Raw genomic sequence first — 13019 nt, 5'->3', positions numbered from 1 at the left:
AGTGTCTAAAGGGGGCCTATAAGAAATCTGGAGAGGGACATTTTGTAAGAGCAGCTAGTGACAGGCCAAAGGGAATGGCTTTAACCTGAAGGAGGGGAGATTTAGATTAAATATTAGGAAAAAATTCTTCCCTGTGAGGGTGCTGAGGCACTGGCACAGGGTGCCCAGAGAAGCTGTGGCTGCCCCATCCCTTGCAGTGTTTAAGGCCAGGTTGGATGGGGCTTGGAGCAACCTGGTCTAGTGGAAGACGGCTGCGACCATGGCAGGGGGGTTGAACTGGATGAGCTTTAAGGCCCCTTCCAACCCAAACCATTCTGTGATTCTATCATTCTCCAGCAAACCTTATCCGGTGAACTGAAGACTCTGAATGGCAACCACTAAATCTAAGAATTGCTATTCTGAGGTTGAACTACCAGCAAGCCTGACAGCCTTCCTCAGCACCTCCTGCAGCTGTGACAAGCCCCTAGAATACAACCAGCAGTTCAGACTACAGATTGGATCACCATAAAGTGGGCCAACTGGGAGGAGAAAAAAAAGCAGCAGCATTTATGCAGATGTCCATAATGCCGAAATAGATGTGAAGTACTGTTAGTGCTTCTGACATGTTTGCATTATGATACAAAAACAAGGCTTGATTTTACTGTACCTTTCTAAAACTGCATAAACAGGTGGATCACTTCTGCAGCAGTGATGTCTATCATTGTTCAGCTGAAGTCAGATCAACCAAGGAAACTGTTTGTGCTCTTTCCAGCACCCAGCCCTCACTCCAGCGAGACTCCAGCTTCCTGCTCTGGGTCTCACAGACAGCACAACACGATGCAGTCAAGAAGCCAGCTGCATTCTTGCCCTTCCTTGCTCAGCTTTCTTCAGAGGGAAGAATGGCTTAGGGCCATTCATATTTTAGTCCCAACCATCCTATGATTCTATGATCTTACAGAATCTGCTAGTATTTATTGCAACAGTTAGTAGAAAGTCCATTTTAATGCAGTTTTGGTTTTGCTATAACCAGTCACTATAATACCATCAGGAGTCACGGCTTACCGGCAGATGTTACAGTTATGTCTTTGAAACAAGAAGAAACTCCAAGACATTGGAAAGGCTGCTCAGAACTCTTGAAATTAAAGGTATATACTGCTGGTGGTGTTCTGACCTACTGAATAGACCTATTATATAGGTCTATAGAATAGATACTATTCTAGACTGTGTATTCTCTATGTGCAATTTAATTCATAATGAAATGCATCTCATCTGATTACTATTAAAAAACGTCTACCACATTTGCTATGTAAGCAATCTGAAAGCATAAAGGAATTGAAGTGTGCTGGTCTGCTTCATAGCAAAACTTGGAAAATATGGGAAACTATGTCCTGGAAACAGACTACAGAGCTACCATTTGGGGGAGAAAGTCTCCAAAACAACAGTAATTTTACCTGACACCTTCAATCACTGGTCATAATCAAAATATGTATTTCATACAGTGATACACACAGACATAAAATACACATTTTTTATACACACCTATTTATATCCAAATATAAATTTGGATATATTTATTTATATTTATATCCAAATATAAATATAAAATTCTATTACACATAATAGGATATTCTGTATTTCACAGCAGGTAACCACGGTCTCAGTTTTGGATAAAGACATGGAAGAGCACCCAAACATCAACACGTATTTCATGGTGCCAGGAAGCTCCATCTCCCTTTCAGACAATCAGAGAGCCCAGGTGCTGGAAGAATTAATGGATAAACTTGGATACTTCAACATCAGTGCATTTCTTGGCTGGACTAAAACAAAGCAGACTGATGAATGGTCAAACTCAGAACCATGATGAATTAAAGATATAAAGACACATTTTTTTAGGTGTCATATGACTGATTTTTGGAGAAGCACTTCATAGGGTATTTCTACCATCTTCAGAATTTAAAATAATCTCAAGGTTTTCATATCAGTACATGGTAAATTACAACAAAGTAGCAAAATGATAGAAAGCTCCAATGCATGCAATAATAACCTGTAAAAAGTCAAAATAGATGGTACATTAGTTGATTAAAAAATAAAATAAAATGAATAAGCACTTGATGCTGCATAGCAATTTATTTCCAGGTGACATGCTTGCTGTGGGGACGATCTTGAGGAAGAAAGCAGAGTTCAATAGTTCCATACGAAGCACCTCATGTTTTGCTGCGCATTCTCATGCCAGTGTGTCTCAAGAGGTCATCACAGCCAGCATGACATATGGACGCATGCTGCTATACCTTGACATCTGCAAGAGTATTGATGCTGCCCCACCAAGAAACGTATCTGAGCCATGCTGTCCAGTCTTCACTTGACTGAAAATTGCATATACAAATCATACAATAGAATACAAAAATCACTTCATTACCGCAGCAGAGGAAGGAGGTTAATTCATTATGAACTACATGGTTTCGTGAAAGGCTATCAGACTTCTCAAATGAAAGAAGAAACCAGTTTGTGTCCCAAACAATCCATACTTTCTGCACTTGGCTTTTATTACTTTTTTTTACAGAAAAAAAGCTGTCACAAGAGAAAAATATTTACTATGTATACATTATTTAGATAAAAACCTGTCCAAGACAACAAATAAGATAAAAGGAATTAGATTCCTTAGAGTTGTTATTAAATAGCTGCACATAGATATGTCCATATGCCATATACACTACTTCTAAACATCATTGTTAACAAGTAAAGCACCACCAGAAATTCTTCTGCATTACTAAGTAACAAAGTTTGAAGGCATTAAGCACCCACCTCTTTTCCATCAAATCAACACGTAACCTTAAACATCACTTGAAAGGCAGAATTACATACATTTAGCTGTGCTGAAGTCAAAAACATTGCCAGATTAACTACACATTTAAACATCTAGCTGAGGTACCAAAGAGTTCAGAAGATCTTTAGGCATCACTAGCTCTGCATCTGCCAGAGTAAGAGTGCAGCAACAGAAAGGTGGTATTTTCTTTTAGCTGTACTGATGGTGTAGGAATGATTACTAAAATAACACACACTGTATGTTTTAGAATTACCACTTTTTTAAGGTTTTTAAGAGTACTAAAGGCATGATTATACAGATTTATGTTGAGGTATTATTTCACATAAAATATTGCTTGTGTTGGAATCAACTCAGCTTTTCTTTCATCTCTAATACCACAGTACTCTATAGAGTCCACCTGTCAGTCCATATTTAGGAGATTCATGGGTTCAACCACCAATTAGCAAAACAGAAGTCACTCATTACATCTCCAAACACAAGAGCAAACCAGACATCTCTAAATGGAAATAAAACACACATGCCCACGCACCCACACAAACAGCCTACACTTTCTCCTGTTAGATTTTTGGTTAAAGGATTGGTTATACAAGTTACAGCAGTCATAAGAAGCGTTTCAATGACAGCTTACAATCCCTACAACCTGCCTGCACAGCTCCTAGTCACGTGAATTGCATGGGAAAGCTCATGAAGGATCATAAGATTTGGACATTTGCAGATGACTTAGTAAAAATAAGGTGGTAAGAACAAGATTTGGTCCCTAACTTTCTACCTTTCAGTAACCAGTAATGCCACAGAGCAAATAGTTTGAAGAATTTTCAGTGCCTGTTAAACCTTTTGGCCTTCTTTCTTCCTTATTTGTTCATCTCTTACTTATCCCTTCTCAATGGAAATTGCATTTAAGATTGTAGTGTATTAAACTCTATTCCATTTACTTTGGAAGAAATAAAAGCAGTATTTTTTGCGTGGAGACCTCATAGCAGCCTTCCAGTACCTGAAAGGGGCCTATAGAGATGCTGGGGAGGGACTCTTCATCAGGGACTGTAGTGACAGGACAAGGACTAATGGGTAAAATTTAAACAGGGGAAGTTTAGATTCCTGTTAGGGTGGTGAGACACTGGAATCCGTTGCCCAGGGGGGTTGTGAGTGCTCCATCCCTGGCAGTGTTCAAGGCCAGGGTGGATGAAGCCTTGTGTGGGATGGTTTAGTGTGAGGTGTCCCTGCCTATGGCAGGGGGGTTGGAACTAGATGATCTTGAGGTCCTTTCCAACCCTAACTATTCTATGATTCTATAAGAAGCTTCTGAAATGCCTTTACTCAGTCTCAAACACCTCCTGGCAAATCTATCAACTGAAATCAAGTATGTGGTAATTCAGGAAGCGAAAGAGATATTTTTTTTTTTTTAAGATTAAGACAGAACTACACTACAGTTTAGCTGTGGCTCGATTAAACTTTAACCCACAGCTGTAATTGTAACAGGTGAGTGCCTGAAAATACTATACTCACTTTATTTTTTCAAGGTAATCTTTCTGCCTTTACTAAGATCAAGCATATCAGAAACTGGAAACGTGAAAGAGGAAATAAGCCAGCAAAACAGCAAAACAAATTGCTATGCAAATTCTTACATCAGCTGTTAGATGGCTGGCATACATCCCAGCTGCACCTCTTACTACAGGAGCATCCTCAGAGACTGGGGTATTAAAACACAATGGAAGCTTTAGAAATCAGAGGGACAGGGATTTAGAAAAACAATCAATCAAAACAAAACCAGCAATCTTCACAACAAGAAACACCAATGGAGTTTTCTGTTTGTTTAATAGAGACTTGCAAGGCACATGTTTCAACTGAATTGCAACATCTACAGCAAAACAGATCAAAACTTGTAAAATGTTCCCCCAGCCCTTTCAGGGAGTTAAACCTGAGACCTGGCTGAAAACCAAGCTCAGGTTGTGTACTAGTCTGATGTAATTATGCTCTGTTCTTGTCTGAGGATTATAATGAAAATTACTGCTTATTTTTCACAGAAGGTGGAAATTAAAATAGACAATAAAACTTTTGCTAATCAATAGCTGGATATGAAATTCAGGCTCATCTTTCTTGGTAAGATATGATTCTTCCAGTCACTCATTTTACAAATGATGCCCTTTTTACTGGAACAACAGCAGTATTTCCACCACATAAATGGTTCATCCTGTTATTTAAGGTTGCTGTGCCAACTGTGCTGCAGTACAATTTTCTCTAATATAAAAAGCAAGGTAAAAATCTTAAATGATTCTCCTAAAGCAGAATCAATTGAAGTATCAAGAATACATCTTAAAAACTATGACAAAACTAACAACTAAACTATGTCACAGTTCAAATAAAGTTCAACATGTTTGTTTAAACATGTAGAAAGGCCAACACGCTACAAGGCAGTTTTCTTCAGAAGTACAGATGGCCTCTTTTGTGGGTTTTCTCTTAACGTGTAAGCAGTCAAACTATGTGGGGTAACACATACATACAGTACTACAGTAAAAAGCAACAGGCAGTCAAGGATAGTTAAATATTGCGTCTTGGCATGGCAGTCTAAGGCACGAAGCCGTAAGCTGTGCGACTTCATCCACCCAAGAGCAGTTGTAACCCTGAAGTTTGCTACCTAGAATGCCTTGTTGCTGTTATGAAATGATACTCATGAATGATTAACTTCAGGTGTGCGAGTGACTGACACACAGACATGTAACAGCGATTCAAACAAATTTAAATTGTATAAGGAACGCTGATCTTACTTCCAAATATTACATCTACTTCTGTACTAGCACATAGAAGGCTCCTGGAGGCCTGCCATACCTCTGTTCTTATATGGTAATTGGAAAGTCCAGTTCAGTAAAAGATACGCACTCGTGTGTAAGCAAATAAATGCAGACTGCATTTGGCCAGAGACACACATACACACTGCCCTCAACACAACTGCATCCCGAGAAAGGATATTCACTTTTAATTTGTAGCTCAGTCATACTGATGAAGGTCTCTCTCAATGACTATCCCAGTACATTCTGTGGATTTATCTGAACATTGGTTTCCAATAAAATACATAATTTAACATCTTGTCAAGACTCAGAGGCCTAAAAATATAACTGAATGTAGAAAATAGATTACAGACATGTTGACTTTGATAACAATAAAGCTTTTTCTTTTAAATCACTCCAACAGTGATAACAGGTTTTAAAACATCTCAGCACTACCTGTTAGTGTAAAGTAAGCAAATGCATCCGAATAGAGCAGAAAAGAATCACCCACATCGCCAACATGCTCCAGTTCCTAATAATTTCAGAGTTAAAATCTCTGAATTTGCATTTCACCAACAAGTGTGGCAAGGATAGTTTTGCAGCTTTCCTTTGCAGAATGGTTTGCAGATTGTTCAGTTGAAGGTTCATCCTATTGTGCCAGACCCTTCACTACAGACATCTGGGCTCCAAAGAAACATTCCACATGACTGACAGACTGGTCTCTGGGCCAGGTGTTACATGAATCCATAACTGCAGGTAACTCCTAGTAGGTGAATAACCTCTTCCAAAACTTATGTCCTAGCTTTTTGTCCAGCTACACCTATGTAAGCAAAGCTACTGTTACCTTTTACTGGATTTTCCACTTACAACACCAGGATTAGGCCCAGAGTTGTAATTAAAGCATCATTTTCTCTTGAAAGCGTATCAGCCAGCAAGAAACATGATGAACACATAATATGTTAAGAAAAACAGTTGTAGATGCAAAGGGAGTCATATAAGAGGGAAGCAAGACTGCAGAGTACCTTCCCAAATTTTAAAAGATCTCAGTGTAGTTGCATAATTGGTACAAAAATAGCTATGTAAAACTGTACCATTATGCATTAATGGTGGTGATTATAGTGTTTTAAATTATAGTTATGGCAATATCTTATGTAGCTATAACATAATAACTTGAATGAAATGAGTATCACCTATCCCTACACACATACACACACACACACACACAGAGGTACCAGCACGCAAGCAGAGGGGGTGAAACAGAAATGCAGAAGTCTCAGTAGCAAACCTAGCTCTCCTGCTACACTTGTCTAAAAGCAAGTATGGCATACTGTTCTATACTGGCCAATTCTTATAGCTGCTGAGACACACATATGCATACACACATACACACTTAAGCATGGAAAAATCCTGAAGACAAGTTCTTTCCATACTGAATATCTGACCTGGTCAACTCCTATTGCTAGGTATAAGTCCAAGCACTTCCACCATGTCTTCTACATGTCTCTAACAATGTAGAGATCAGTGCCTTAATCTAAGGAAGTACAGTTTAAATAAAATCTTCCTTATTATATTTATACAAATGCTACAGCTACACATACAATGCATGAATGTGTGTGATAAACACAGAAATGCTTACAGTGGAAGAATTAAAGGAAAAAAAAAGCCCCAAACACTTACTTGAAAAGACTCAGGATACCGACTGCTTTCTTACTAGAAAATAAAAGCTGTACGTCTTAAATGAGCTCTTTAAATAACTTTTCTGCATTTACTGAAGTCTATCCACATCAGCTCTCTAACACTAAAGTTAGAAATCTCATTGGCATGAAGATGATTTATAATGCAAAGAAAAATGCAAAAACCTGGAAGACTGTCACACTTTGTAGAGACCGCAAAATTGACAAGTTTTCCCGTTTCCTTCAAGGATGGATCTCTGTGTCTGCTGATCTGCAGTTCAAAGAATTCCAGTTTGGTAAAATAAAGTTGTCAATACACTGCATATACGCACATGTATCTGCAAAAGTAACTCCCTTGATCAAAAGGTACTCTTCCAACTGCATTCCATTCACAATCAATCCTCAGAAAGAAGCCTGCATGCTTTTTCATGACTGGAAGGATATCACAGTGTTGATTTTATATACAAAGTAGGATCTATTCCAGTACACTCGAGTAAAATAATTAACATATGGAGAATAGTTCATTTTGATTTCATGACAAAATCGTCCATATTTTGAGTCGGCATAGCTGTCGCCTTCCTCGCAAACCACCTGCCAGAAAAGAAGATCTAATTAAAATAGTGAAGATAAGTGGCTACAGAACATAACTCTATACATTTAATTTGCTCCTGTATTCTGTAAATTTCATTTATGATAAACATTTAATTTCCATGCTGTATGATGAAAACATATTCCTCAATAATTTAACCATCTAAACCAGCCTTTGTGAATTAATATCTTTGCAGGGTAGCAGACATGAACTTTATTCATACAATAAAGAACAAAGGCAGCGGAAATTATCCACATCCCCTGTTCACCCAGTGTGTCAAACCTGACTTGCACATAGCATACCACCTGTATAGGGTAGGAAACCCTGAGTGATGCTTTCCAGGCCAAGGAAGTTTGACATACCTAATAAAGCCTGAAGACACACACATGTATCACCCTATAAATTCCAACCAATTGACTTGGAAGTAAAGTGCTTGTGCACTTTAGTATCTACTATCCAATATTCTTAAAGAAATCCCTTTGCTACTCATTCTGATGGCACAAATTTACATGGGTTTAAGAAAAGCTAGTAGGACAAATCAATGGAGAAAAATCTATCCGCAGCTACCAAATGCAAAGATATGTCCTACGAGCTACAATCCTTCAGCAACAGACTATTAGAAAACATCTGTCTATCAATAATCATATGCTCTCAGCCAGTATCAGAAGCAAGATACCAGACTAGGATTATAGGATTTTGTCCAAGCTAGAAAGTAATACTTACCTCTTTAAACACAGCAATTTGGAAAACAGAACCTGTCAACAGCATAACAGCATGCCCACTGTTTCACTTACTTTGGGAATAAGTAAATGCTGCTGTCTCCAACTACATATGCCCTAGCCTCTACCTGTTTGGAAAGCCTTGATTATCTTTCAACAGAACTTAAACAATTTTTGTTAGCAAGCAAACTGAGAGTTTTGTTTTAAAGCTTCTGAGACAGCACACTGCCAACTGTCAGGAACAAGCTATATCAACTTTCTGACCCCCACTCTCCCCCCACAGAAACCCAACAACCAAACAACCAACAAATTCCACAAAAAAACAAACCCCACAAACAAAACAAAATGAACAATCAAAAACCCCACAACTTTATTCCTGTTGGAAATTAAACTCTCATAGTGAACCTTATTTTCCCTTTCTTTGTCTCTCCACTACAGATAGGATAACCTTTTGTCACATTGACGATCCTCATTACACAAAAATTCTAACAATTTATGTGTACTGTCAGCGCTGTGTGTGGCATTTATCAAAGATAGACTCCTTGCATTGGATACTGTCTTTTGATGTTAGAAGCAACTGATGACTCCCTCTCTCCTGCTGACCTGAGAATAAGCAACCAAACCCTAAGTGAGTTAAGGGCCACTCCTGCCTTTGTAAAGGCAAAACTTCAGCTGGATTCACAGGAAGCAGAAGAACAAGTGGCAACGAGATCACTCTATAAATCCCATCTCATTCACTACTTCAGCAGCAAGAGCAGCACTGTCAGCATTCAGAACAGACACAGCACATAGAATCATAGAATAGTTAGGGTTGGAAAGGACCTTAAGATCATCAAGTTCCAACCACCCTGCCATAGGCAGGGACACCTCACACTAAACCATCTCACCCAAGGCTTCATCCAACCTGGCCTTGAACACCGCCAGGGATGGAGCACTCACAACCTCCCTGGGCAACCCATTCCAGTGCCTCACCACCTTAACAGGAAAGAACTTCCTCCTTATATCCAATCTAAACTTCCCCTGTGTAAGTTTTAACCCGTTACCCCTTGTCCTGTCACTACAGTCCCTGACGAAGAGTCCCTCCCCAGCATCCCTATAGGCCCCCTTCAGGTACTGGAAGGCTGCTATGAGGTCTCCACGCAGCCTTCTCTTCTCCAGGCTGAACAGCCCCAACTTCCTCAGCCTGTCTTCCTACGGGAGGTGCTCCAGTCCCCTGATCATCCTCGTGGCCTCCTCTGGACTTGCTCCAGCAGTTCCATGTCCTTTTTATGTTGAGGACACCAGAACTGCACACAATACTCCAGGTGAGGTCTCACAAGAGCAGAGTAGAGGGGCAGGATCACCTCCTTCGCCCTGCTGGTCACGCTCCTTTTGATGCAGCCCAGGATACGGTTGGCTTTCTGGGCTGCGAGCACACACTGAAGCCGGCTCATGTTCATTTTCTCATCAACCAGCACCCCCAATCCTTCTCTGCAGGGCTGCTCTGAATCTCTTCTCTGCCCAGTCTGTAGCTGTGCCTGGGATTGCTCCGACTCAGGTGTAGGACCTTGCACTTGGCATGGTTGAACTTCATCAGGTTGGCATCAGCCCACCTCACAAGCGTGTCAAGGTCCCTCTGGATGGCATCCCTTCCCTCCAGCGTATCAACCGGACCACACAGCTTGGTGTCATTGGCAAACTTGCTGAGGGCGCACTCAATCCCACTGTCCATGTCAGCCACAAAGATGTTCAACAAGACCGGTCCCAATGCTGATCCCCGAGGGACACCACTCGTTACTGGTCTCCAAACAGACATTGAGCCATTGATCACAACTCTTTGTGTGCGGCCATCCAGCCAGTTCTTTTATCCACCGAGTGGTCCATCCATCAAATTGATGTCTCTCCAATTTAGAGAGAAGGATGTCATGTGGGACAGTGTCAAACGCTTTGCACAAGTCCAGGTAGATGACATCAACTGCTCTACCCCTGTCCATCAGTTCTGTAGCCCCATCATAGAAGGCCACCAAATTGGTCAGGCAGGATTTCCCCTCAGTGAAGCCATGCTGGCTGTCACCAAGCACCTTGTTGTTTTTCATGTGCCTTAGCATGCCTTCCAGGAGATTGTGCTCCAAGATTTTGCCAGGCACAGAGGTGAGACTGACTGGTCTGTAATTCCCCGGGTCTTCCATTTTCCCCTTCTTGAAAATGGGGGTTATATTTCCCTTTTTCCAGTTGTTGGGAACTTCACCTGACTGCCATGATTTTTCAAATAGGATGGCCAGTGGCTTAGCAACTTCATTCGCCAGCTCCTTCAGGACCCGTGGATGGATTTCATCAAGTCCCATGGACTTGTGCACATTCAGGTTCTTAAGACGGTCTTGAACCAGATCCTCTCCTACAGTGGGCCCAAGGTCTTCATTCTCACAGTCCCTGTGTCTGCCTTCCAACACTTGAGTGGTGCGGTCGGAGCCTTTGCCACTGAAGACCGAGGCGAAGAAGTCATTCAGAACCTCAGCCTTCTCCAAATCCTGTGTAGCCAGTTCTCCCGAGAGCTTCCTCAGGGGGCCTACGTTGTCCCTAGTCTGTTTTTTGTTTGCTACGTACCTGTAGAATCCCTTCCTGTTATCCTTAACATCCCTGGCCAAGTTTAATTCTAACTGGGCCTTAGCCTTCCTAACCTGGTCCCTAGCTTCCCAGACAACATCCCTGTACTCTACCCAGGCCACCTGTCCTTGCTTCCACTTTTTATAAGCCTCTTTTTTAATTTGAATTTTCCTCAGCAACTGAAGCAGCATTCATGTATATACTCATAACTCTGCAGTTTATTCATCCAACAATCTTTCCAGCAGCTGTGGCTTAAACTATCTATTGGGCTGCTAACCTATCTGCAAGACCAAACAGACTTGTGATCTCATCAGTACCAAACAGGCTGCACTGGACTGAATGGCAGGATGATCTTCATCCCAGGCAGAGTTTTAGAAGAACTCAGTTTATCCATTTTAAAATTTCATCTTCAAAGCTAGTAAGGAATGTCCTCCAAGGCAGGGCTTTACTCCTCTTGTAATAACCTCTTCAGGTGTTACAGTCTTACATATTTATGTATAGTTAAATGGTATTTAATGATTAGCATTAAAGCAGCACACATACTAACGTATCAGGAGGGATTAGGGCAGTTAAAGAATAATATGGGAGAAGGTTACAGGTATGTAAGAAACAGACAAATCAAAACTTAATTAATCTCTTAAAAATTCATAAGTCTTTCTCTACATGTCAATTACAACCAGAAAAATAAGATTGGCCTTATAAGAACATTTCTTTTAAAATTAATTATTTTTGCATTCAAACATTCTTTTTTTCTTACTGTTACTTACATGACCATTAGCAATGTCCAACAGATCTTTAACTCTACATCCTCTTACAGGTCCCACTTCATTGCAAATTGAATCTTCAATAATCAGAAAATTGGCTTTGTAAGATGTGAGTATCTTATAAATATCCTCTGCTGACCTCTTTGAATAGATCTGATAAATCTATAAATTAAGAAAACATATTCATGCAATGCAAAACCAGTGATAAATTAAATACTTGGGGGAGGAGGAGAACTTATCTGCAATAGTAAATTATATGTACACATGAAACTATAACATGTCTGGTTTTGAAATCTCCAAAACAAGTGATGTAATGGCCAGCTGAATGGGAAGTATTTGTCTCTGCTGAAGGCAAGTTCTCGTTTTATACACTCCAAGTGGCCTGAAAAGTCTTCAGAAACAATATTTTGATATTTGTTCCTGTCCAGATGGAAGCACTGATAATCTACTTGATATTCCCTTCCCTGTCTGCTAGACTTCTATGTCTTACTTCCTTCCAATATATTTGATGATTTTCCTCATTACATTTGGGTGAAGACAGTTCCTGTGAGATGCCACATTAATAGAATTGGATACTTACATTTTCATTTCTTTTCAGAAGATCATCATCATTATACAAAGGCAAGCTTGACACCATCCATCCGGTACAAAGCTTAATCACACCCATCAACTGTGGGCTGCCTGCAAACACAGCAGCCACGGGAGCCTGTCGCCTGCAAAAGCAACATCAACACACATCTGAATATAGGATGCATTTCTCAAAAAAATGGTTTTAATTTTATACACTGTATGAATCTTCTTAAGGTATGAACTGGAGTACATGAAGATATCATTGTGGGTCTAATTACAATTGATGTTAATGCTGCAGTGATAGTAGTTTCCTTGCCAGGAAAAGCTCAGAACTGCAGCAATATGGAGTTTGCAAGGACTTCCTCCTGTTGGGGCAAGGGCTGGACATTCTCCTCCCCTCCCTGCAATCCACAGAGCACCATTCAGAATGGTGATGCGGCCCTGGAACATATCATACTATTGCTCTTCTGAATGGCTGCTGACTTGTGACAAAACAGGCTTGAGAGGGAGGGCAAGTAGAAATAGAAACATAATGTTATCTTGATGAAATTTAACA

At 40.3% G+C, this 13019-nt stretch overlaps 1 protein-coding gene across 4 annotated transcripts in view; it reads right to left on the bottom strand.

Annotated features, from left to right (window-relative positions):
• Window positions 1–2501: 2501 nt before the first annotated feature.
• Window positions 2502–13019, bottom strand: part of DPY19L4 (dpy-19 like 4) — a 36122-nt gene continuing 25604 nt past the window's right edge. For all 4 annotated transcript variants that reach the window (XM_065668610.1, XM_065668611.1, XM_065668612.1 and 1 more), the window contains exons 17-19: window positions 12474–12606; window positions 11897–12055; window positions 2502–7829 (exon numbers count right to left, since the gene is read on the bottom strand). In XM_065668610.1, coding sequence (XP_065524682.1) covers window positions 7665–7829; window positions 11897–12055; window positions 12474–12606 — 457 coding nt within the window. In that variant the 3' untranslated portion in view covers window positions 2502–7664. The remainder of the gene's footprint in view (window positions 7830–11896; window positions 12056–12473; window positions 12607–13019) is intronic.

The sequence above is a fragment of the Lathamus discolor genome, chromosome 2 (assembly GCF_037157495.1).
Source record: "Lathamus discolor isolate bLatDis1 chromosome 2, bLatDis1.hap1, whole genome shotgun sequence".
Classification (NCBI taxonomy): domain Eukaryota; kingdom Metazoa; phylum Chordata; class Aves; order Psittaciformes; family Psittacidae; genus Lathamus; species Lathamus discolor.
The sequence above is the reverse complement of the archived record's forward strand: the minus strand, read 5'-3'. Positions and strand labels throughout refer to the sequence as shown.